The sequence below is a fragment of the Annulohypoxylon truncatum genome (genome assembly GCF_022578515.1).
Source record: "Annulohypoxylon truncatum strain CBS 140777 unplaced genomic scaffold F4807scaffold_24, whole genome shotgun sequence".
Lineage (NCBI taxonomy): Eukaryota > Fungi > Ascomycota > Sordariomycetes > Xylariales > Hypoxylaceae > Annulohypoxylon > Annulohypoxylon truncatum.
The window spans coordinates 174,652-195,947 of record NW_025953810.1 but is presented as its reverse complement, the minus strand read 5'-3'; the positions used below and the strand labels follow the sequence as shown (position 1 = coordinate 195,947).

Sequence of the window (21,296 nt, the reverse complement as noted above, 5' to 3'; positions counted from 1 at the left end):
CCACGTACATCCCATCTAATCTAGCAGATGATCTCTGGAAGGTAAAGCATCGTACGTAAACTCCAATGAGGACCAATATAGAAGTTTTGAGCACTTGGTCAGTTTATGAGGGTGGGTATAGGTAATTCTTCGATTACTACCCGACCGCTCGGGTTTAACTTCTTAGTCTGATGAAATCCAGGCTTGTATCTAACTTTTCCTATATGAAATGTCTCCCTTTTCTGGAACCTCGAGATTTTTTTTATAGCTAGGTATTCAGGTATGAGGAGAGAAGTCATTTAGGAAATACACTTGATCATTATCTACCTACATACATAGGCGACCTCTGTGTCTATCTAAGCATCTGGGAAGATTAAAAATCGCATTCTCAAATTCCATGTTCCCGAATGCTTGGGAACCCCAGAAGAAAGTGTCGGGCCTATTGGTAAAAGCTTATTGTTGTACTAGGATCATCCCACGCTAGCTCAATTGTTAAATACAGATGTTGCTTCCTGTTTCATACCGTTTTGGTTGCCAGTAACATGAACGAGGGGGCGGATAGGATCGTCACTCCCCGCTTTAGCTGGGCTGTGCTAAGCTCCGCCTTCGTTTATCAATTGTCAATTCCACGTTATGCATCATTCATCAAACCACTCCGATCATCACCAACTTCCGATGTTATTTTTTCATTCATTGGATTAAATCTGTATTGGTAGCCTTGTCGTCTGCTCATTCTTTTTTTTTTCTTATTGCTTTCATGCTCCCGATTTCAATTCGACTAGCCTTTCGTTTCAATTTTTCTATAGTGTCATCTTGCCGATATTAGCGACGTTACAATTTACTTTTCACGCGCTCGCATGGATGGAAATTTTCTGTTCTGACCCGTCACCTAAAACAACGCCGGGATACACTCCTATTTCCTATTTTCAACATGGCTGACGTTGAGGAGCCCAAGTTTAATTCTCTCGCAGATCGTATCGCAGCTTTGAATCAACAGAAGAATTTCAGTACTCCTCCCAGTTCTGCGAAGCGACCTCCTCCGCCTCCGCCTCCTGGCGCCGGTAAGCCTTCATCCCAGGCGCCGGTGCCAAATGTGAATAGACCAAAACCACCACCGACTCCTAACCTACCTGCTCGGCCACAGAAGCCAAATCCACCAAGTTTACCACAGCGAACGAACACGTCCGGATCGGCTATCGAATCACCCCCTGTCCTACCAGGGCGCGATGCGCCACCACCACTTCCAAATCGCAAGAGCTCCGCTCAACCATCACCTGCTTTACCAGCTCGTAGGCCATCAGCGCAACCACTGCATAGTAGAAGAGGTTCCAATTCGTCCGAAGTGTCCCACGTTTCGACCATTTCGAATCTCTCATTAAATCCTGTATCCTCTCGCACAAGCACAACGTCCACCGAAACGCAGCCTGCGCGAAGAGTACTCGCCCCGGCTTTAGACTATGCGAAACTCCCGCCCCTTCCGCCATCAAGAAAAGAGAGGGAAGCACAGGCAGCTAGGGAAGCTATAGAAAGGGAGCCGACGGAAGTCATCAAAGCACCTCTACTCTCTGCAAGATCCGCTCCGGCAGTACCCCAAGCGCGACCCGGTCTGCCACCAAGGTTACCCTCCAGGCCTAACAACCCACCCGCACACTCACAAGCGGATGAAACCTCCTCTACAAATCCTCGCCGCCTTCCACCGCCTCCCTCCGCATTTGTGCGTCCATCCACTACGTTCAACTCAGGCAGAACACCCAGCGCGCCTAACTCGAGACCCCGCGACGATGCGCCGCCCCCAGTCCCGGTTAGTTCGCGACCAACTTTTTCTCAGATTGATGCGGTTGCCGTTCGTACAAGCACCAACTGTCTAATATGTCGAGATTTCTCGGCCCCAGATAACGTGGCTGCGCAATATCCCAATCATTCTCTTCCAAGACATGATCCAGTCGGTTATCTGGCGAACGTGCTCTGCGGCCCCTTTTCGTCAGCGACTGACAAAGCGAGAGCTATATTCACGTGGTGCCATCACAACATTGCTTACAACGTAGAAGAGTTTTTTGGAAAGTGTATCAAGGGTAGAAACGTAGATGAGACCATATTCCATGGCAAAGCAGTTTGTCAAGGCTATGCGGAAGTCTACCAAGCCATTGCTCAGCGTGCTGGTCTACAATGCATCGTAGTCGGTGGTCATGGGAAAGGTTATGGTTATAAACCTCTCACAAGGGGACAGCCGCCCCCACCGAGGGACGCCTCAGGTCGTATGTATAATTCAAACGTCTCCCTTACATATTTTCCTCCCGATTGCTTGAAAGTTCTCTTTATCTACCTTAAAATTTTCTATTTTGAAGTCAATAACGGCCACTAACATTCCAACTTTCTAAAATAGATGCTTGGAATGCAGTTTGCATAGATAACGGAGAATGGAAGCTGATCGATGCATGTTGGGGTGCCGGCTCGGTTGGCGACCAACAATATCATAAACAGTTCAAGCCTCAGATGTTTTGCTTGAGCAATGATTTGTTTGGACTCAAACACTTTCCCTCAGACGACCGTTATTTCTTCAGAAACGACGGCCGCATCCTAACGTGGGAAGAATATATCGTTGGGCCAACAAGAGGTGAAAAGGCTGAGTTTTACGGCACGGCTTCAGATGAGGGCGTCTCCGAGTTTAATTTCAGCCCTGCTGAGAAACACGTCTCCGTATACAGCGGTGAAGTAGTGCGCTTCCAGTTTTCCAAGGTTTGCGAGCATTGGATTCCTGAGCGGCATGGGAAAGGCAGAAGTTACCTGCTCCTCATGAAGATCCACGGGTTAGATGGTAGGAAAGAGGACTTAGTACCGCTAGAAACAGATGGGTTCTGGTGGTGGACAGATATCCCTGCGAGGGATCTGGGCGCTCCGGGCCAGACAATCTTCCTTTACGCACTCACGACCCTCAATAACAAGGACGCGAGGGGTGTCACCAAAGAGGAGTATTACCGAGCGAAGAACGGCAATGGTTATAGTATGAGCTGGGCCATTTTTGCCAAGTGGGAACTCGTATAAAATAGCATAATGGAGCATGTTTAGGACGAAAGGGCAAGGTTGATGGGCGGTATACCCGGGATATTATAGACATTGTTATATATGACGTTTTCGTGATCTTAGTCAGTGTTAGAGCATTTTCTTTTTTGTTGGTGAAGCCGAGGATTATTCAGAAGACGGGAACAAGCTTCTCAGCTTATATGGAAACATAAAGGAGCTATCGGGTTACAGGTTATATCGAGTCAAGTTAGGTATGTCGGTTACCTACATACTATTAGCTAGTGGACAAGAAGAATACTCCTAAGTGTTCAAACTTGACATACGGGCCTATCCTTGGTGAGATCCCATTTTTGGAACTCTTTCCGCTACCCCAAACATATGTGGTCTAAGGGCTTACCTAGGACGGAGATGCTTTCCCTAGATTTCATAGAACTGATTCATGGTTCAACCCTACGATCTCCTAGATACCTACCTACCACTGGTGAACTTCAGATAATATGACTAACACTCATAGAAGACTCCATATTATAAATGCCCCCTGAAGATTTCCAAGGAGCTGTTAGGGGGCTAGGTAGTTGCCAATCCTCCACTAATATGGTAGAATTGAATTATTCGGTATTAGATTGGCAAGCTGACTAATGAGAATCACAACTCCGAAATTATTGGAATGGATTCTTCACGATTCATTATGCCATAATAATGGTAATCAGAGTCAGTAGCACAGTCACGCAGAGATTATGAATGGGCATCAATATCTATGGATATATGCCGGAGGTCGGGGTTGACTGCCGGCACATTGAGGTGGGCCCGCACGGAGTTCAGCCGGCAACGAAGTGAAAAACACGGATATGGACTCCGAATCAAATATCTGGGGAAACAACATTAAATTTGACGATAGGGTTGTAATTTCTATAGTTCTCTTCAATAGTTTGCTGGAGTGGACTTTCCTCGAAATTGTGGGTATGCCGAGTTCGGGGCGCAGCTCTCAGCTCTGTTAGCCCTATTTTGTTTAGAAGTCGCGTGTCTTGGCGACGTTGAACCTCTTCCTTCCACTTAACTCGACCTCATTTTTCTCCGAATTGAGCGCCTGCTTATGGTCCAACAGAACCAGAAAAACATTTCATAAGTAGAGCATCATTATATCTACTACGCGATTGGCAATGGGGACATCACGTTTGAATTTCCGAGGCGCACTGCTCTTATTAGGTCTTGCTTTCGCAGCCAGTGTCGCAGCTAGGGATAAATCCGAACTCGCGTCGCGTGCCTCCTTGAGCTTGGATGAGCTGGGCGAAAAGCTTCAGGTGAATGCCCCGTAAACGATTATCTAAATATATTCCTAATATTTAATTTTAGACCTGTTCAGTCGTGCAGGACCTTAACGCCGAGAAGCTCCAAAGCGCTTCGGAAACGTCGACCTTGACCTCACAGATCTTCGCTGTCCTATTCCCCGGTAGCCCCGCCGTCAACGCCCTTCTTGCGACACTCTACATATCGGGACCGCCCAACTTTCTCTTAGCATTATGTCCGCCCAATATCGATCCCTCGTCGCTCTCGGTCATGGTCGCATTTGCTGTAGGAGGGTTACTTGGCGACACGCTCTTCCATCTATTACCGGAGATCTTTCTCGGAGAAGATAGCCCCGAACATGTCCGGTTCGTGCTTGTCGAGCCCAATCGTAACCTACTCCTAGGTGTTGCTATCATGATCGGTTTTATGACGTTTGTGGCTATGGATAAGGGTTTACGAATAGCGACGGGCGGCGAAGGGCATGAACATAATCACGGAAACCATTCTCACGATGCACCGACGCAGGCCAAAGCTACTTCCAGCTCCGTAGAAGTCTCGAATGGGGAAGTTTCAAAGCGCAAGAAGGGTGGTAAAAGCACCGTCGAAGTCCCCAAACAAGACGTTGAAAAGGAGATCAGCGCTAGCGTCAAACTAGGAGGCTATCTCAATCTGATGTGAGTCCACAAGCCCTAAAGGACCGGGCTTCGCTTCTAAGATCACTCATTTTCTCTTAGTGCCGATTTCACGCATAATATCACAGATGGGCTTGCTATGTCGGCCTCATTCTATGCATCACCTACCATTGGTGCCACGACCACCGTAGCCGTTTTCTTCCATGAAATTCCTCATGAAGGTGAGTCGATGCTTCTTGGTCGTCTCTAATCGTTAGCGTTTTCAAGCAGCTCATCATTATCTAGTTGGCGATTTTGCTTTGCTCGTGCAGTCTGGTTTCTCGAAAAAGGCTGCGATGGGCGCCCAATTTGTCACAGCCCTTGGTGCTCTCCTAGGAACGCTCATCGGCATTGCTGTGCAAGAGTTTGGTGGCAGTAGCAGCGTCGACGGCAAGGGAATTGGCATGACTGATGGTATATGGGGGACTAGTCTAACGTACGGTGACTTGTTGTTGCCTTTCACCGCCGGAACGTTCCTGTATGTGGGAACTGTAGCCGTTATCCCAGAGCTGTTAGAGACCGGCCCTAACAAGGCTCTAGAGCTTCGAAAGATGCTTGTACAGTTTGCGGCTATCGCATTGGGTGCTGGGATTATGCTTTATATCTCTTGGGATTAATCCATCATATTTGGGGGCATAGATCGGTTGGTCATAGAAGGGCGTGGCATCTCACATTAGACGCGTAAGCTAGATGGACTTATAGAATACACAGGCATACTATGAGAGTCAGATGTCAAGGAAGAAGGAGTACTACGCTTTACCTCTAGTTATCGTCAGTCATAGCCCCGCTATATGTATGGGATAAGTCTGTCTTTTCGCTTCAGACTTCCGTTCACATGCGGAATGTCACTTTCTGGTCACCTACGGTAGCCGTTGGAAGCCGTACATAGTGTAGTGGAGACGTACCCATTGTTTAAAAAATGGTAACATTAAACACGAAATGCCAAGAAGATCTGGCATTGCAACCCGTTCCTGCATCTGCGAGCCCCGTTTCAACTTGATACAAATGGTTCTGGACCTCAGAATTTACATAATATATACATGGTCTATCAGGTCATTTCACGTGGTATCGCAAACATCCGAAATAATCGAGAGATGATAGTATGTCTATCGACGTGGATATGCCCGAGATGATGAAGCGTTGCCCACCAGACATCAGTTGTCAACCCATTGGCAATATACCTGTACATAATAAAAATAAGCTTGTAACAAAGAATCCCTTCATTACGAGGAAATGAGCTAACATAACCAACATACGTATAGACGATATCCACGTTCTCGCTAATTCTTGGTTGGTTGGGTGATTAACAAGGTCACCAGGGGCTACAGGGCTGGATTATTGACCGTGGAAAGCCGAAGTCGGAGTATAAATTACATAAACTTCGATAGACCATAAGCGTTGCTCGACTTCTATTAGGTAGGTCTATAATGTGTACAGTATGATACCGTGTATCGCGCACAGTGACACACTCGTCTACATTTTGCGATCATGTCGACTTCCAGGATCCGTGTGACTCCTCGGCAGCGTGGCAGTATGTCTCGTCCTATAATAAGCCAGTAACTAGGAAGGTTCCCACAGTTGATTCCTTCGCCAGGGAATCGTGGAATCCATACTAGTGCTGCTTTAATTCGCTAATTGTCTCTGGAGTTATGCTGGCAAGCCCTATAGACATATCTAGATTACATCTTCCTATTACCAATTGTTGCCGGTAAGAACATCGACAACCCTCCGTTCTATGCTACCATCTAGAACTATTCTATAAACATCAAGTGTTGGTGGAACAAGTCATTGTTCAAGCGATGATCCAACTATGACTCTTCGATGAGAAATAGAGTGCTATTTTTTCCCAATGGGGTAATTATCACATCCCAAACTTGGATGCGATAGGTCGACGGATTAAGTTTTAGCGAGTGTTAGCGGATGTCAAAAATCTCAGAGCATCGAAGGGCGCGCTTTCCTACTACGTAGTACACTGGTTGGCGGATCTCAGCCCCGGTCAAAGCTGAAGCGGTCAAATTTAGCTTAATAATATTGGGGCCGGGGGCCACATAAGCTAGGTACCTAGCCGTACCAGGGAAGCTACCGGTGATCGTCCCGGAAAGCACTGGCCACACCATTCATATCAGATCCATCCATGAAATTTTTAGCTTCTCCGCCTCTTCTCCGTTTGCAATTCCCGTCACAACCCTCGCCCGAGCACTAGGAGAAAGCCGACAACGGTGCTTTAGTGAGCCGCATGACAGCCAAAGTCAAATAATCGGGGGGTCTGGGGATGATTGTCATTCTGGGGATCTCTTATTCGACCGCACGTGGTACTGCTAAGGTACCTCCAAGCTAATCTAAAATTCGATAGGTAGTCGATGGCGTGTACTTGAAAGGCGCAAAGCTCCAAATGTTCTCGAAGACGCCGAGCGCCATGTCCATATATCCCTTAGCTCCACCGTTTTCACAAGGTTTTACGTACTATTATTGGACACTTCCCTTTGGAGGTAAAGCCTCGAGTTGGCCGCCTTTAGAGGGTCAAGCGTAACCAAAAGGTTTTTTCTTTTCGTAAGTCAACCACCCTCAAACTTGGACCCCAGACCCCTAGGTCCCAAATAAAATAATGCAGACCAACTTGACAAGTTGATCGAGCTTCTGCAATGGCGCGATAACCCCTGCCTTGGGCAACAGATCCGCTTCCATCACGGATGTCAGGCCACCGGGGTCTACATCTTAACATCCAGCAAAAGACACGAAGGGCGGAATGATCCTATTACTCCTTACGTCAGAACGGAGGTCTTTTTATCACAACCATCTTAATAATACTACATCCAAGTCTCAACTTCAATCAAAATTTCTCTTCTTTTCTAGATGACTCAATGACTAGCGTCGAACCGTTTATAGATCGGATACTTGTGGATTCCTTTCTCCCTCGATCTATAAACTATAATATCTATATAAGTCGTTTAATTCCCCATCACCGCCTCTATACATTGGGGGCCACAGCAGGTTATTAACATTATCACGTCCTACCCCTAGCACCGCGAGTACTACGAGCCTTACATACATAATTTTGGCGTCAAGGCTGAATCTAGTGCCACCTTATCCTATAATTATAATTCTGTCGCCGGTGCTGTACTACAGCTGGTTACGGTTATATAAACAGTATACTCATTTCCCTATTCCTGCTCAACCCCGCAGATTAGGATCGCAGGCATCAGCTAGAACTCGAAAAACACACAACCTCCTTATTATCCAGGTATCAAATTATAGTTCCTCTTCCTCCTCGAAATTTTTCGCCGTTCGAGGTTGAGATCTCACATCGAAAATGCCGTCCGCCGCGTCTTCGGAGCACAGCAAGCCTACATCACTAGGCGGCTATGCTCGCAAGTTATCTATTGCTCCCAAGCCTAGCATGACTATTCACATAAACAACCATTATCAATCCAAAGTCTACACCACTGGGTCAGAAGTATCAGGATATGTGGTTATCAACTCCCAGAGCGATGTACGGTTCGACATAATCCAAGTTGTGCTCCTCGGAACCAGCAAAACCCGCATGGACGCCGTCAATATTCCACAGGTGACCTCTCACACATTCTTAAAACTCGTTATGCCTATCCCGGAATCATTCTATCCAGTTCCGCGCATTTTCGAAGCAGGTATAAACCATACAATGCCATTCACCTTCGTCATTCCCGGCACATTAACGCTCAATGCGTGTAACCATGGTGTTGCCAACGACTCTGTTCAAGAGCATCACGTACGGTTACCACCTACTATGGGTTCTTGGGAGAAGGATGATTTTGCACCCAATATGAGTCGCATTCAATATGCGATTAAGGCACGTGCGTACAAGGAGGATATTACTGGCGAGCAAAGCATGAAGGTTATGGAGGCAGTGCAGGAGATCAAAGTTTTGCCTGCAGCCTCAGAAGATGCTCCTTTAAATATCACTAAGCATGACGACTTATATACCATGACGAAGAGCAAGAATCTACGGAAGACGATCATATCACCAAAGTCTGGGAGAGTGTCTGTCACGGCTTCACAACCTGGGCCAGCCATGCTGAGTCCTGATGGACAGACGATGACGCCGATAACTGTACCGCTCGATCTCGAATTTGTACCGGCTTCCAGCGAAGTGCACCCGCCTAAAGTGACTGGCATATCATCGAAGGTCACGGCAATTACCTACTTCAGTCCCGGCGGCATCAACCACTTTCCTAACCTCAGGGACTGGCACCGAGCGTTTGGTGTGGAGAGCCGCGGCTCGTACTCGGGTACGACATCTGTATCTACGGGACGTTTTGAACAAGTCAGATGGACTCGACACCTATCGGCGCAAGCGAGACGAGACTCGGGGTATGATAGCGACGGCCTCACATCATCGGACTCAGATCAAGTCCCCAAAACCGCTCCTAAGAAATCCAAGGGCTCATTGACGTCTCCGATCTACCACACAGCGAATATTCAGGTACCGATTGAGTTACCAGTACACAAGAAGACCTTCGTCCCGACTTTCCATTCCTGCATCACTTCGCGCGTATATCTCCTATGGATAACAGTTACCCTGGTCTCCGGCGGCACCAGTGCTCACGTTACTTTAGGCGTGCCGCTTCAAATCGGCGTCAACTCCGTAGAATCCCTACGTCACTACGCAGAGCTCCCTCCGAGCTTCGAAGAAGCTGAAGGGGTCGACGTAGATGACTACCTGCGCCCGCGGGTCATGAGCGTCCCTTCAGTCGAATTTCACCAGAATGAAGCGCTACCTGGGTATGCAGATCTCGACCACTATAGACGGACTTTGGCTGCTCACTGAGTGGATAGCTATCCGGCGGCATGTTTATTTTGTTTTACGTTTTATTTCCCTTTCCTGGAGAGGCAACTTGCATGGGACTTGATTCTACGTTTATTGAACACGATTTGTTCCGGCGAATATTTGGCCAGCGCGGCGTTTAGGATTAGAGACGATCTGTCTTAACAAAAGAGTATTCAATTCAGAATATGACTGTGTGATCATTACGGGTGGCACCATCTTTATTTCTTGGGATATGGCAATTCAAACGGGTTTGTGACAACTTTTATGGGACGGCTTGATGTTCAACACGCCGTTTTGAATTCGATGCTCAAAGTTATGCATGCACTCTTTTTTTTTTTTTATAATGAAACCTAGTCCGCACTATATTGCTATATCGATGCATGTATTTCCATGTGGTTGAAAATGTTATATTTAAGATTGTTTTATATACCTTGAAACATTTCTACTGGTCTCCCCTTTATATCGGAAGTTTGGAGATCTGAAAATAGTCTCCCACAGGTGACCAATTCCTCACCCTATCAAAATCGGACGCGGCCGCTGGATCAATATTATAAATACCCCCCTGTCTTCTTTTTGAAGCTGCATGTCCTGGTTTCTACACCTCAAAAAGCCTTACATTCGGTATCCCAGTGCATTCTATTGGATAATGTCGAAAAGAAGCCTTACATGTCAGCATTTCACCGCCCCCACGACAAAAAAGCCTAACACTAGGTACCCTTCATTGAACACAGCCGCAACTTCGGTGCTTTTTAAGTTTCGCATCGCACCCTCTCGAGATGTAGGCTCGGCCAGGATTTGTTCTCTTCGATCTGGGTCTATCCCTAAAAGCCAGCCTGGTTAGCCCTCTAGCTTTTCAGCCCCTTATGTCGAAAGCACTTATACTTGCGGGCAAGTTAAAACCGGAAGTCAGGCTCGGGGTGATATTGTCCGAGTTCAGTGAGGCTCTAGATGATAAACATCGGAAACGATTTATTGCCTTGCGTGCCGCCCCGACGGCGGTACCAACGGCTGCGGATGTCATAAGAGTCACTGAAGAGCTGAATAGGCAAGGCGCGGAACTTCACCGAGCATGGCGACCATACTCCACCAGGCTTGGAACATTTCTTAGTCGTCTCCAGTCCTTGGCTAGCGTCGGCGATGTTATCATAGGCGGTTCGCAGAACCTGATTGCTTCCGGTGTCTGGTTCGCCGTCAGAATATGTCTCGAAGTGAGGTCTCCCACATAAATGCTAAGGTCACTAAGGGCCTTGGACACTCAATATATAGCTTTGATAGTATGGCTAATGGCGCATAGACGAGTATAGGGTTCCTAACATACTTCGATAAGATATCCTCCTTATTCATGAAGCTCGGCACATCTTGGTCCATTCATCGAGATTTTGCCCAACTGTTCCCTGGCTCCAATGAACTGCAAGCTTTTTTGCTACAGTACGTAATTAAGGTGGTTGAGTTATGCAAAAACGTTGTTCAATTTCAGAAAAGGTCTACAATATCATAGTTTGCATCCTCACTATTATCTTCTTTCGACAATCGGTTCAATCCGATATTGGAGGAAATAAACCAGTGGGGCCAACTAATTGAACAGAAATCCAATATCCTGGCCTCCAAATGTTCAATTCAGGCCGAGGAGAATGCAGTCGGCCGCTATACCAATCTTATACAACGTCTCCAGCTTATGTCAAGCACAAGGGAAAACATCAACTTCGAGAGAAAACATAAGCTCTTGTTAGCGCTGTCTCCCGACCAGGGGAGATATGAGACATATTGGCGCCGTCAAAGGCGCAAAGGAACGTGCTCTTGGGTTTTCAGCACTACAGCATATCGCTCATGGCAACAAAAGAATTCCTCCTGCATACTATGGCTGAATGGCAGTATCGGAAGTGGAAAGACAGTAACAATGGCCAACATTGTTGGTGATATTCACCTAAAGCAGCCAGCTATCTATTTCTTCTGCATGCCAAAAGACCCTGACTCTCTGAGAGCTGCCAAAATTCTCGGCAGCATAGCTCACCAGTTTTTCAGCAACATCCCGATAAAAAATTCATTTTGGAATTTACTCAATCCCGAGGCAATTACGACGAATACGTCGACATGCGACGGGATTATTGATCTGTTATTGCAAGGGATGGGCCCAAATGAGAAGCACTTCATTGTTCTCGATGGACTTGAAGACTGCAGTGACGAGGAGGCAGAAGACATCACGCGATCGATCCAATCCTTAATGGAAAGCAGGAGAATCATGCTGTGCTCCGCTAGCCGACCTGAATCTAATATCCAGCAAAAGTTCGCCTCCAATATCCAGGAGGGCAATTATATCTCTGTCACAATGAGTAATGAGCAAAGGCTTGGGGAAATCAAGGATTTCATCAACGTTGAGGTTGACCGACGAACACAATCAAGACAACTGGATAGAGAATTAGTAACTCTGATCAAAACGCAGCTGATTGCGGGCGCTCAGGGGATGTCAGTCTTTGGAATTTACCCTTTCTCTACAAGCTACCTGTGCTAATTCGCGTTAGGTTTCTATGGGTCACCTTACAGCTCGAAGCCGTCCTACCGTCTATCTTTCCAACAGCCGTCTCGCCAGTAGATATATGTCGTATTCTGAACAGTTTACCTAAGGATCTTCCAGAGGCATTCGATCAGGCTCTCTCTAGGATTCGAGATAATCGACACGGAAACAATCATTTTAAAATCGTTGCAGTTGCTGATCCGCCCCTCACATTGGATGAATTCAGGGTTGCTCTTACTATCGTCCCTGGAGAAACAATCTGGTCGCCCAGAAGACTCCTTCCGCCTACCCTGGCGGCTGTTCACCTCTGTGGTGGAAATCTTATGGAAGTCGACGAAGAAGACGGGCGAGTTAATTTCGTTCATCATAGCGCATTGGTTCATCTTTTATCTACTCCCACTCATCCGGGTACAGCGCCGTTCCACTTCTCACCCGAAGAAGCCGAGATATATATGGGCTCCGTCTGTGTCACGTATTTGGACTATGAGATATTTGACCATAGACTTGTGACAGGACATAAGATACAAGCAGGTAAAATCGTCGACAGGCTCACGGATGAGTTCGCCTCAACACATCATGTGCCAGACCTAATAAAACGTCACATTACCCGGCACCGCTTCAAAGCATCACCTCATGACGTCGACGTTCTCCGGGTCGCCCGAGATTTACTACATAGTCGTTTCGAAGACGTTGAGCTTTCGAAATGTCTCTTACCGTATGCTTCGTCACATTGGCTAGACCATACCCGACTCTTTAGCGAGGCCATGGAAAAAGGAGTCTGGGCATGCTGGAAGAGGCTGGTAAGTGGCCAGCGAGGACACGCTGCTCCGCCATGGACTCTTCCAGACTCTCACCAAACGATGATTCAGTGGGCCGCAATGAATTCCCACGCAGTTCTATTCCGCTACTGGCTGCATACGGAGAATGTTCAAGCGGCAGACTTGAAGCGACTCATGGAGCTGACCAGTGTAACCCCCGAGGTGTTGTCAAAAATAGGGCCCTATGGACTAGACGATATCTTGGCTCAGTGCATCATACTACGCGTAGTAGACTGGGAGGTCATCAATTATTTCTTAAACGTCGGGGCAAGCCCAACAAAAGCACATCATCAAACGGGCCATTCGCCGATACAACTCCTGATGAGCGGACACGCGACCCCTATTTGGACGATTGAGATGATAGAACCAATGGTTTGGGACTTCATCTGCCACCCGGCAGTTGTTGACTCGTTTCGAGGTCAGAACCTTAATTCATCACTTATAACGGCGATTGGCTGCGAGTGGGATAAAGTAGCCAGGCAGCTTATAAAACTGGGAACAAATATTCTCACCGAATCTTGGACAGACTCGCCTTTAGGAGCAGCAGTTCGAATTGGAAATATAGCTCTAGTGGAAGAACTCATATACCATGGCGCAGATGCCTTTCGATCTTGTTTCGACGGGAAGCCGGTAATCCAGATTGCTCTCGAAGCTGAAAGGGCTGACTTAGTCGAAATTCTCGTGAGGGAACCAGACGTGTTGGATGAAACAAGAATATACGGACTACCGTTATTACATCTAGCAATTTTACAAGGAAACGTCCATATTGTGACCTCCTTGCTGAACGCTGGAGCAAACCCCGAGGAAAAATGCTACCGCCTGAACCGCATCTATCACGCGATATTGTCTCCTCAACCCGCGGTCACTGGCGTGGACAAACATGCTACATCTATGGATTATTATCTCCGTCAAATTAGTACCGAGTTTGATTTTACACAAGGCAAGACACCGCTGATCCTTGCTATTGAAGCAAGAAGGTCGACTATAGTAGAGATACTACTTAGGTCTTGCACTGGAACATCAAGAAACGAGGCGAGGGCCACCGCGCTTCGCCTATTTTTATCCACTAAACCAAAAAGAGAACACCCAACCTTGGTATATGGAAAAGCTGAAGAGGCTGCAATTATCACATCGCTAATCAAGAACATACCCGGCTCCAATATAAGAGTCCGGGAAGCTCTTGAATTTGAGGGAGTCCAACTACTGCATAGCCTTGCCCGATGGGGACACGTCAATGTCAACATTTTGTTAGAATTAGGATTCGAGGCCGACATCCTCAGCAACGATGGACGAACCCCATTGTATGATGCAATTGCGGCTTTTCGCAACCACCAAAACACTGTCCTATTAGACCGGACCGCGGTACCACTTCTTCGTGCCGGGGCCAATCCAAACATCACTGTCAAGGGCATATCGGCAATGGAATTGGCCGTGGATTGCGAAGGCGCCGAAGCTCTCAACGCGCTACTGACCTATGGAGCAGACCCAGCCACTAGATCGGGTAGTGGAAGCACGCTTCTTCACCAAGCGGTGAAACAAGGTCGCATGAGCACAACCGAGACCTTGCTGCGCTATGATACAAGGGACAATGACGTCGGGATTAACGAAGAGGACTCTGAAGGCCGTAGTCCTCTACAAGTTGCCGTTCGACAAGGGCATACCGAGATAGCAAACCTACTCCTCGAGCATTACGCGGTGCTGAAACCAAATTTCTTACAGATGGCAGTTGAGGGAGTAAGGCTCGGAACCAACGACATTCGCCTTGTCAAGATACTATTAAACGCCGGCGCGAAATGCGTCGACGAAAGCGGAGAATCAATTCTGGCTCTGGCTTTCGAGAGAGCGCTCCACGTAGCGAATATGGTGACCGATCCTGTAAACGTGAAACTACGTGGGCTACTGAGGGACATGCTTAGGGTCTGCGAGCTCTTGGTTGATTACGGCGCGGATCCTAATGTTGTTGTCTACCATGAGCCGTGTCTCGTCCATTGCTTGCGACACTGCTGGTGTGGCTTCACATTGAAGCTACTCCGGAAAGGGGCCAACAAGGAACTCGCTCGAGAGTTCCGCCGTCGGGGCGATAGTCTGGCGTTATATCCACATTGCCGCTCGCCGAATACGGACGTTGATTTTAAATGGGAAACATGGTATATTATTACGGTATTACTTTATACCGAATAAAACGAGACTTGACATGTTTAAAAATACAAAAGAATTATACCAATATATATATTTAAAAAAAAGCTTAGTTAAAATCCTTCGATACACATATCTATTTCAGTGGGAAAATGATAATAGGATTCCACGTTGGCTGGATGCCTGGATTTTCAAGATATTTGTGTTTGGAAAAAGATCCCTAATGAAAGCGTTGGCTCCCAGGGGTATCCCGTGATACCCCTGAGCTTCAATCTACCTATACATTAGTGGGGGCGAGGAGCAGAACTGTGACGCCACTTAACATCTTCCCTAAGCTGTACTAGGTAGGGGCTGAGCTTCCTTTGAGTAGCGACAGATCAGGCTTGAGTAAAACGGTAAGAGATGCTGCGGAGGATTAGGGGTCACTAAGCTCTTCGCTGACGAAAAAGGCCAGAGAGTCCATGAATGTCACCCACTAACTTAGGTTAATTATTAAAGAAACAAGTGATCTCTAATTGAACACCTTTTATTCTGGTTCTGATTCTGTGCTCAGACCCGTCCCCCTTTATGCTACGGTCGGCCCCCTAGACATCTAGACAGACTCAAAAATACCCCTGCTTCAAAATCCCATAGATTAAACCACATAGACATATAACAATGCAGTAAATATCTTTGAATGTGTAGGCATATATTCGCTATCGGCTAGTATAACACCATAAATCGCCGTTCGCGGCCGAAAGAACATTTCCTTTCCCTGGTCAAATTGTTCCAACGCGATCCCAATGCGATCCCCAGACTCCTAGCCTCTAAACCCCCGATTCGATAGGCGCGGGTATACGCGACGCATAGTCTTAATCCTCGTCCGTGAAAACCGTACGTAAACCATACACATCCAAGCCCGAATAGGTGACCTTGTACCATCTCGACTACGCCCTTATCCTTTCTTCAATTCTCACGTAGTGTACTCCTTCTGGAGCAACTTGGCAATCGTATTCAACCTGCAAATCCCTAGTTAGCACCGCCATTTCCCCCTTTCGAAAGTAACGCCTCAACAATTAACCGGATTTTATCAACTTACTGGATATTGCTCGTCCCCTCGTAAATAGCGCCGATCTTGCTGTCGCGCCAGTACTTCTCGGCCAGCCCCTCCCTCACAAAGCCCATGCCGCCCATCCACTCGACGGCGAGCCCGCTGACGCGGCCCGCGACCTGCGACGCGTACAGCTTCGCCATGGCCGCGTCCCTCACGAAATCCTCGCCGGCCTCCTTCTTGCGGGCCGCGTTGTACACGAGCGCCCGCGCGGCCGCGATCTCGGTGTACGACTGCGCGATCTGGTGCTGCATGCCCTGGAACTCGCCGACCAGCTTGCCGAACTGCTTGCGGTCGTTCCACACGTACTTGACCGCGTTCTCCCACGCGCCGAGCGCGAGCCCCGTCATCTGCGCCGCGATGCCGATGCGGCCTTCGTTCAGCAGGCCGATGGCGTACTTGTACCCTTCGCCCTTAGCGCCCAGCAGGTTCGCCTTCGGCACCTCGACGTCGTCGAAGTTGAGCGCGCACGTGCTGCTCGCCCTGATGCCGAGCTTCTTCTCCTTCTTCGCGATCGAGAAGCCGGGGGCGTCCTTCTCGACGACGAAGGCGGTGATGCCGCGGTGGCCCTTGCTCGGGTCGAGATTCGCGAAGACGATGAAGAAGCTCGCCTCCATCGAGTTCGTGATCCACATCTTGCCGCCGGAGATGCGGTATCCGTCGGCGGTCTCGACGGCGCGGGTCGCCAGCGCGAAGGCGTCGGATCCCGAGACCGGCTCCGACAGGCAGAAGCTACCGACGGTTTCGGTGGCGAGGCGCGGCAGGAAGCGTCGCTTCAGGTCGGGGCTGCCCCACTTGATGATCGCGGTGTTGACCAGGGTGTTGTGGACGTCGACCATGACGCTCACGCTCGGGTCGACGCGCGCGAGTTCCTCGATGCCGACGATGGCGGCGGTGAAGTTCATGCCCGCGCCGCCGAACTCCTCGGGGATCTCTATCCCCATCAGCCCTTGCTCGAAGAGCTGCTCTACTAGTTCGGGGTCCATGTTCTCGGCCTCGTCCATGTCGCGGACCTTCGGTAGGATGACATCGTTGGCGAATTTCTGGACTGCCTCCTGCATCGCCATCTCTGTCTCGGACATATGTGTTATGGGGGTGGGTGGGATGTCAGTGATGTCAGTCATGCGGCGGGGTGTTGCGGATAAGGCTCTTATTCTAGGTACAAGTTTATCATATTAACAAGAGTCGGTGCGATGGGGAGATTTACTAGAGACTCACTGCTGGGCACCGAATTTCTGCGGCGACCTCCTTAAACATCGTGAGGATAATGAAACTCTAGAAGCTACACTTGAGCCCTGCCGTAAAGCCGGCCGAAGAAATCTTGCGATTGATGACATCGTAGAAGCAGATATTGATAGTTGAAGTTCACAAGCACAATTCACAATCGAGGGGGAACCCTTTTTGAATTATACGACTAGCAGGCAAGGGAGGATGGAGAAGAGAGAAATGGATTACTCGTACACATAAAGGCGAAGGTGAGAATAAGGAACGCGAAGAAGGAAATAAGGCAAGAAAGTGCTCCCCGTTCCAACATTCCCCCGGATTTTGAGCCTGCCCAGACCGCCGAGCGGGTTGGTTCAGCCGAGGATAGCCATTGATGGATGGGCCACGGCCGGTGGCTGGCAAACAATGGATTGGGAATTGGGGGAAGAGCGCTGACGTCGATCAGCTGAATGAACATCTGGGGAGGCGGAAACAGCGAATCAGATCCTTGAGAAAAGTCTCCGCCCGGTCGGATGCCACTACCAATTGTTAAGCATGTGAATTTTAAATGTTCTGATTGAATCTTAAAATTCAAAGGGTACATAGGTACGAGAGACAGAGTGGGGATATGGCCGGGCCGATGTCACCTGACCTTGAATTTTCGAATCTCGTTCAATTGACATTCTCTCGGCGATAGCTTCATATGTGAAGCCTCCTACCGAATCGAACAGCTCGGCTTCAGCAAAGTAGTCGAGTGTGTTCCATAATGGCCGCGCCCATATTAAGATCCCTCTGGCCATCCCTGGCGAGGCGGCCAGCTACGATCCCGTCATCCTTCTCTACATTACCCTCACGATCATTCTCGACGACAGCATCACCGAACGCGACCTTAAATCAAGTCCTACGAGTATGCTCTCCCCTAATATCTTAGATAGCGATTGCGACGGGAAATTAATTAGAAATAAATAGGGATGCCGTAAACCCCAGCGCGCGCGTCACGCCGTCTCTCCCGCCCTATCAGATATGAACTGCCCGCAGCAAAAAGGCGTGTGCTTGAAGGTCGGCATTACGCGACCCAAGAAGCCCAATTCAGGCGAACGCAAGACCGCGCGTATTCGTCTTTCCAGTGGCCGTATGATCTCCGCCTATATCCCCGGCGAGGGCCACAACATCCAGCAGCATTCCGTCGTGCTCGTTCGAGGTGGTAGGAGTCAAGATTGTCCCGGTGTGCGGTATCACTTGGTTCGGGGAGCGTTGGATTTGGTATGTCGATCATGATCCTACTATTCACATAATCAAAAGATCTTTGGTGGACATCTCGGTGCTTTTGCTAACACAAGAATCCGAATAGGCCGGTGTTGCCAATCGCAAGACGAGTCGCAGTAAATACGGAACGAAGAAACCGAAGAAGGCATCAGTGGGCGCATAGAACAGGGCATGAAAGCTCTGGCACGGCATTGGTTTATATAGCGTCCCTAAGAGGATCTTAAATACCCCTAGTTAATAGAGGTTTCAGGGGGGCGTCGGACACGGATCGTACATTTCCACGACGTGATGTAAAATAACTCGGAGCATTTCCATTTCAGATGGTGCCACCATGAACTTGTATCTACAGATGAAAAAGAAAAAGACTCCGATATCATCATTGAATTGATGAATCCATGGACGCCAGCCTCCTTTGCCCCCGTCAATAACCCCCTGTGGTGATGCGTTATGATAGACCGTCATTAAAGAATGATTAGTGTCTACTCTACAATCATTTTTCCTCAACCTGATATTTTTTCTAGTCCTGTTGGTTCTCATAACCTTGCGGCTTCTCCAGCCCGTTGACTTCAAAGTATCTCGAAGTGCCTATAGAATTAGGTTAGCGTCAATGATATGGAAGGGGATAATGCAGGCACGTACAAGAGTATCCTTTCCAGTCAAAGTTCTCCTTAGGATTGCAGTGGCAACGAAGATCCAATCGCGTCTTCTCACCAGTTGGACAATGGGTAAAGGGGACATGGTAGTATGCAATATCGTTGAAGAAATGGACCTCTTCCTTCTTTAACAAAAGAGCAGCGGCAATGGAGTGGACTGGTGCGTCACCCCATCGCTCGTAGAAGAAGCCGCCATCCATGTCAAGTGACTCAAAGAAGTCGATATATGCCTTGGATCGCAACCATTCCAGGTTACCGACCTCGAAGTTAGACCACTAAAAATACATTAGCTGAGCTCAAAATGACGATTGGCATGTTACTTACGAAATGGCAGTGGTTGTAAGTCTCACCGCCATCATCACTCAAGAAGCCCATGGAGTTGCCCTCAGCAATGTGCTCGGGATAATTCTTCATGAATTTCTTGACGCTGTCCCATAGTGTGGGGATGGTCTCGACATATTCGTACAAGCTAAGGACGAAACTGTACTTCTTCTTGTTCTCGGCCATGAAGCGGAAGGGATCATAGTGAATATCACAGAAAAGCTCAATGCTAGGCTCGACTCTCCAGTAGTATTCGTAATTCATCATCAGCGGTTGACGGAAGAAGAAGCCGGACTCGAAGCGGCACATGTGTCGGTAGCTGACGGAGTCGCCGTAGATAATCTTTCGCTGCGCCATATCCTCACGGACCTTGCGCGCTTTGTCCTGGTCGATATGGTCGGGGTATGACCAATGCTCGTGGGGAATTTCGCCATAGTACGTCTTTCCGGAAACGAGAGAGCTGGTGACCTTCTTGAACGTAGCATCGAACGGCTTATCATTCAGGAAGACCCAATCGTAGTTGTATCGGCGATTGAAGCGATCCTCGACTTGACGAATGGAACGAGCAATCTCCCACACATCACTATTGCGAGCAAGACTGACGAAAGTAGCGTTCATACGAGGGCCAGGGGCAGTTCCTAAAAGCTCATCCCATCCTTGGTCAGAGGGCGATAGGGCCATCGGGGCCTCGGCGAGATCCTCGAATTGCTTCGGAGTTCCAGTGGCCGGCTTCGATGTTGAACCCTTAGTGGAACCAGGCGTGCTCTTCGCCGAGTCGTCAGACTTGCCACTCCAACTAGAGGAGACTCCACCAACATCGCCTGCTTGCTTCTCGGGCTTTGTGGATTGTGATGAACCTTTACCGACGCCGAATGTCGAGGGTTTTAGTTGTGGTACTCCATCATATGATGAGTGGGATACGAAATAAAGGACTGCTAGAAACTATTGATATTGAAAATTGGACATTAGTAACTAATACTCAACTGCCTTTTCAAGGACTAATGCGACGTGGTTGGGTTGACTTACGAAGAAGGCGAAGAGAATATATCTCACGATGCGCGCACTGCCGGCGGCCATATTGCGGAATACTTACTGACGGATCTTTCACCGTCAATAAATAATGTTGTAGTAGGGAGGAAAACGGTTGATGTCCCTTAAGAATTAGAAGGTTTCGCCAGCCGGGATGGGGGCGGGGACCTCCAAAGGGGAAAAGTTTCTTTGCGTGTTGTAAGACACAAAGGAGATCATTAGGTCATCACCGGAAATCACAGTATTGTGCCTGACTCGTCGTCGCATACACGAGCCCGGATTCTGACGAGAACGACCAAAGTGAGCGCAAGAAGTGAAGAGGAAATGAGGAAAGGGTATAAAAAAAGAACAACAAGATGGATTAATGGATTAGTATACCCTAGGTAGGTTAGGTAAAAGTAGGATGCCCAGGCGGTTCAGGTGTTGTGAATACGAAGTAGGAGGTACTAGGTTGTGTAGTAGGCGTATAAAAGTAAACGAGGTCCCAAGTGGATTAGGGGTAATGT

General features: G+C 48.3%; 8 protein-coding genes across 8 annotated transcripts; 6 read left to right on the top strand and 2 right to left on the bottom strand.

Annotated features, from left to right (window-relative positions):
- The first annotated feature begins 803 nt into the window (after positions 1–803).
- On the top strand, positions 804–3,680 carry F4807DRAFT_161034 (uncharacterized protein). Its single transcript, XM_047993335.1, has 3 exons — positions 804–2,234; positions 2,363–3,336; positions 3,515–3,680. Exons 1-2 carry the CDS (start codon positions 911–913, stop codon positions 3,019–3,021), a joined length of 1,983 nt encoding a protein of 660 aa, XP_047852503.1. The 5' UTR covers positions 804–910; the 3' UTR covers positions 3,022–3,336; positions 3,515–3,680.
- A 378-nt stretch (positions 3,681–4,058) lies between these two features.
- Positions 4,059–5,922, top strand: F4807DRAFT_432639 (Zip-domain-containing protein). Its single transcript, XM_047998617.1, has 4 exons — positions 4,059–4,301; positions 4,354–4,961; positions 5,022–5,140; positions 5,205–5,922. Exons 1-4 carry the CDS (start codon positions 4,161–4,163, stop codon positions 5,573–5,575), a joined length of 1,239 nt encoding a protein of 412 aa, XP_047852502.1. The 5' UTR covers positions 4,059–4,160; the 3' UTR covers positions 5,576–5,922.
- Positions 5,923–7,974: 2,052 nt separating this feature from the next.
- F4807DRAFT_160958 (uncharacterized protein) lies at positions 7,975–10,194 on the top strand. The gene has a single exon (XM_047993333.1). The coding sequence runs from the start codon at positions 8,269–8,271 to the stop codon at positions 9,760–9,762; it is 1,494 nt and encodes a 497-aa protein (XP_047852501.1). The 5' UTR covers positions 7,975–8,268; the 3' UTR covers positions 9,763–10,194.
- Positions 10,157–11,044, top strand: F4807DRAFT_160965 (uncharacterized protein). The gene has a single exon (XM_047993334.1). It carries the CDS (start codon positions 10,626–10,628, stop codon positions 10,986–10,988), a length of 363 nt encoding a protein of 120 aa, XP_047852500.1. The 5' UTR covers positions 10,157–10,625; the 3' UTR covers positions 10,989–11,044.
- A 173-nt stretch (positions 11,045–11,217) lies between these two features.
- F4807DRAFT_468880 (uncharacterized protein) lies at positions 11,218–15,652 on the top strand. Its single transcript, XM_048002648.1, has 2 exons — positions 11,218–12,225; positions 12,282–15,652. Exons 1-2 carry the CDS (start codon positions 11,438–11,440, stop codon positions 15,271–15,273), a joined length of 3,780 nt encoding a protein of 1,259 aa, XP_047852499.1. The 5' UTR covers positions 11,218–11,437; the 3' UTR covers positions 15,274–15,652.
- Positions 15,653–16,302: 650 nt separating this feature from the next.
- F4807DRAFT_452532 (short-chain specific acyl-CoA dehydrogenase) lies at positions 16,303–17,655 on the bottom strand (the record flags this gene model as incomplete). The annotated part of the gene is made up of 2 exons (XM_048000342.1): positions 16,303–17,473; positions 17,537–17,655. 2 exons carry the CDS (start codon positions 17,653–17,655, stop codon positions 16,303–16,305), a joined length of 1,290 nt encoding a protein of 429 aa, XP_047852498.1.
- Positions 17,656–18,181: 526 nt separating this feature from the next.
- Positions 18,182–18,992, top strand: F4807DRAFT_160911 (ribosomal protein S12). The gene is made up of 3 exons (XM_047993332.1): positions 18,182–18,428; positions 18,491–18,784; positions 18,873–18,992. Exons 1-3 carry the CDS (start codon positions 18,288–18,290, stop codon positions 18,948–18,950), a joined length of 513 nt encoding a protein of 170 aa, XP_047852497.1. The 5' UTR covers positions 18,182–18,287; the 3' UTR covers positions 18,951–18,992.
- A 312-nt stretch (positions 18,993–19,304) lies between these two features.
- On the bottom strand, positions 19,305–20,838 carry F4807DRAFT_462068 (glycosyltransferase family 15 protein; the record flags this gene model as incomplete). The annotated part of the gene is made up of 4 exons (XM_048001775.1): positions 19,305–19,372; positions 19,427–19,715; positions 19,765–20,703; positions 20,788–20,838. The coding sequence occupies 4 exons, from the start codon at positions 20,836–20,838 to the stop codon at positions 19,305–19,307; spliced, it is 1,347 nt and encodes a 448-aa protein (XP_047852496.1).
- Between the last annotated feature and the right edge of the window lie 458 nt (positions 20,839–21,296).

Coding starts and splice junctions, on each gene's coding strand:
- F4807DRAFT_161034 (XM_047993335.1), top strand. CDS start 911: ATGGCTGACGTTGAGGAGCCCAAGTTTAATTCTCTCGCAGATCGTATC. Junction 2,235..2,362: donor ACCGAGGGACGCCTCAGGTC/GTATGTATAATT, acceptor TTTCTAAAATAG/ATGCTTGGAATGCAGTTTGC.
- F4807DRAFT_468880 (XM_048002648.1), top strand. CDS start 11,438: ATGTCAAGCACAAGGGAAAACATCAACTTCGAGAGAAAACATAAGCTC. Junction 12,226..12,281: donor ATTGCGGGCGCTCAGGGGAT/GTCAGTCTTTGG, acceptor AATTCGCGTTAG/GTTTCTATGGGTCACCTTAC.
- F4807DRAFT_160911 (XM_047993332.1), top strand. CDS start 18,288: ATGGCCGCGCCCATATTAAGATCCCTCTGGCCATCCCTGGCGAGGCGG. Junction 18,429..18,490: donor CCTTAAATCAAGTCCTACGA/GTATGCTCTCCC, acceptor AGAAATAAATAG/GGATGCCGTAAACCCCAGCG. Junction 18,785..18,872: donor TTCGGGGAGCGTTGGATTTG/GTATGTCGATCA, acceptor GAATCCGAATAG/GCCGGTGTTGCCAATCGCAA.
- F4807DRAFT_160958 (XM_047993333.1), top strand. CDS start 8,269: ATGCCGTCCGCCGCGTCTTCGGAGCACAGCAAGCCTACATCACTAGGC.
- F4807DRAFT_432639 (XM_047998617.1), top strand. CDS start 4,161: ATGGGGACATCACGTTTGAATTTCCGAGGCGCACTGCTCTTATTAGGT. Junction 4,962..5,021: donor GGAGGCTATCTCAATCTGAT/GTGAGTCCACAA, acceptor ATTTTCTCTTAG/TGCCGATTTCACGCATAATA. Junction 5,141..5,204: donor CCATGAAATTCCTCATGAAG/GTGAGTCGATGC, acceptor ATCATTATCTAG/TTGGCGATTTTGCTTTGCTC.
- F4807DRAFT_160965 (XM_047993334.1), top strand. CDS start 10,626: ATGTCGAAAGCACTTATACTTGCGGGCAAGTTAAAACCGGAAGTCAGG.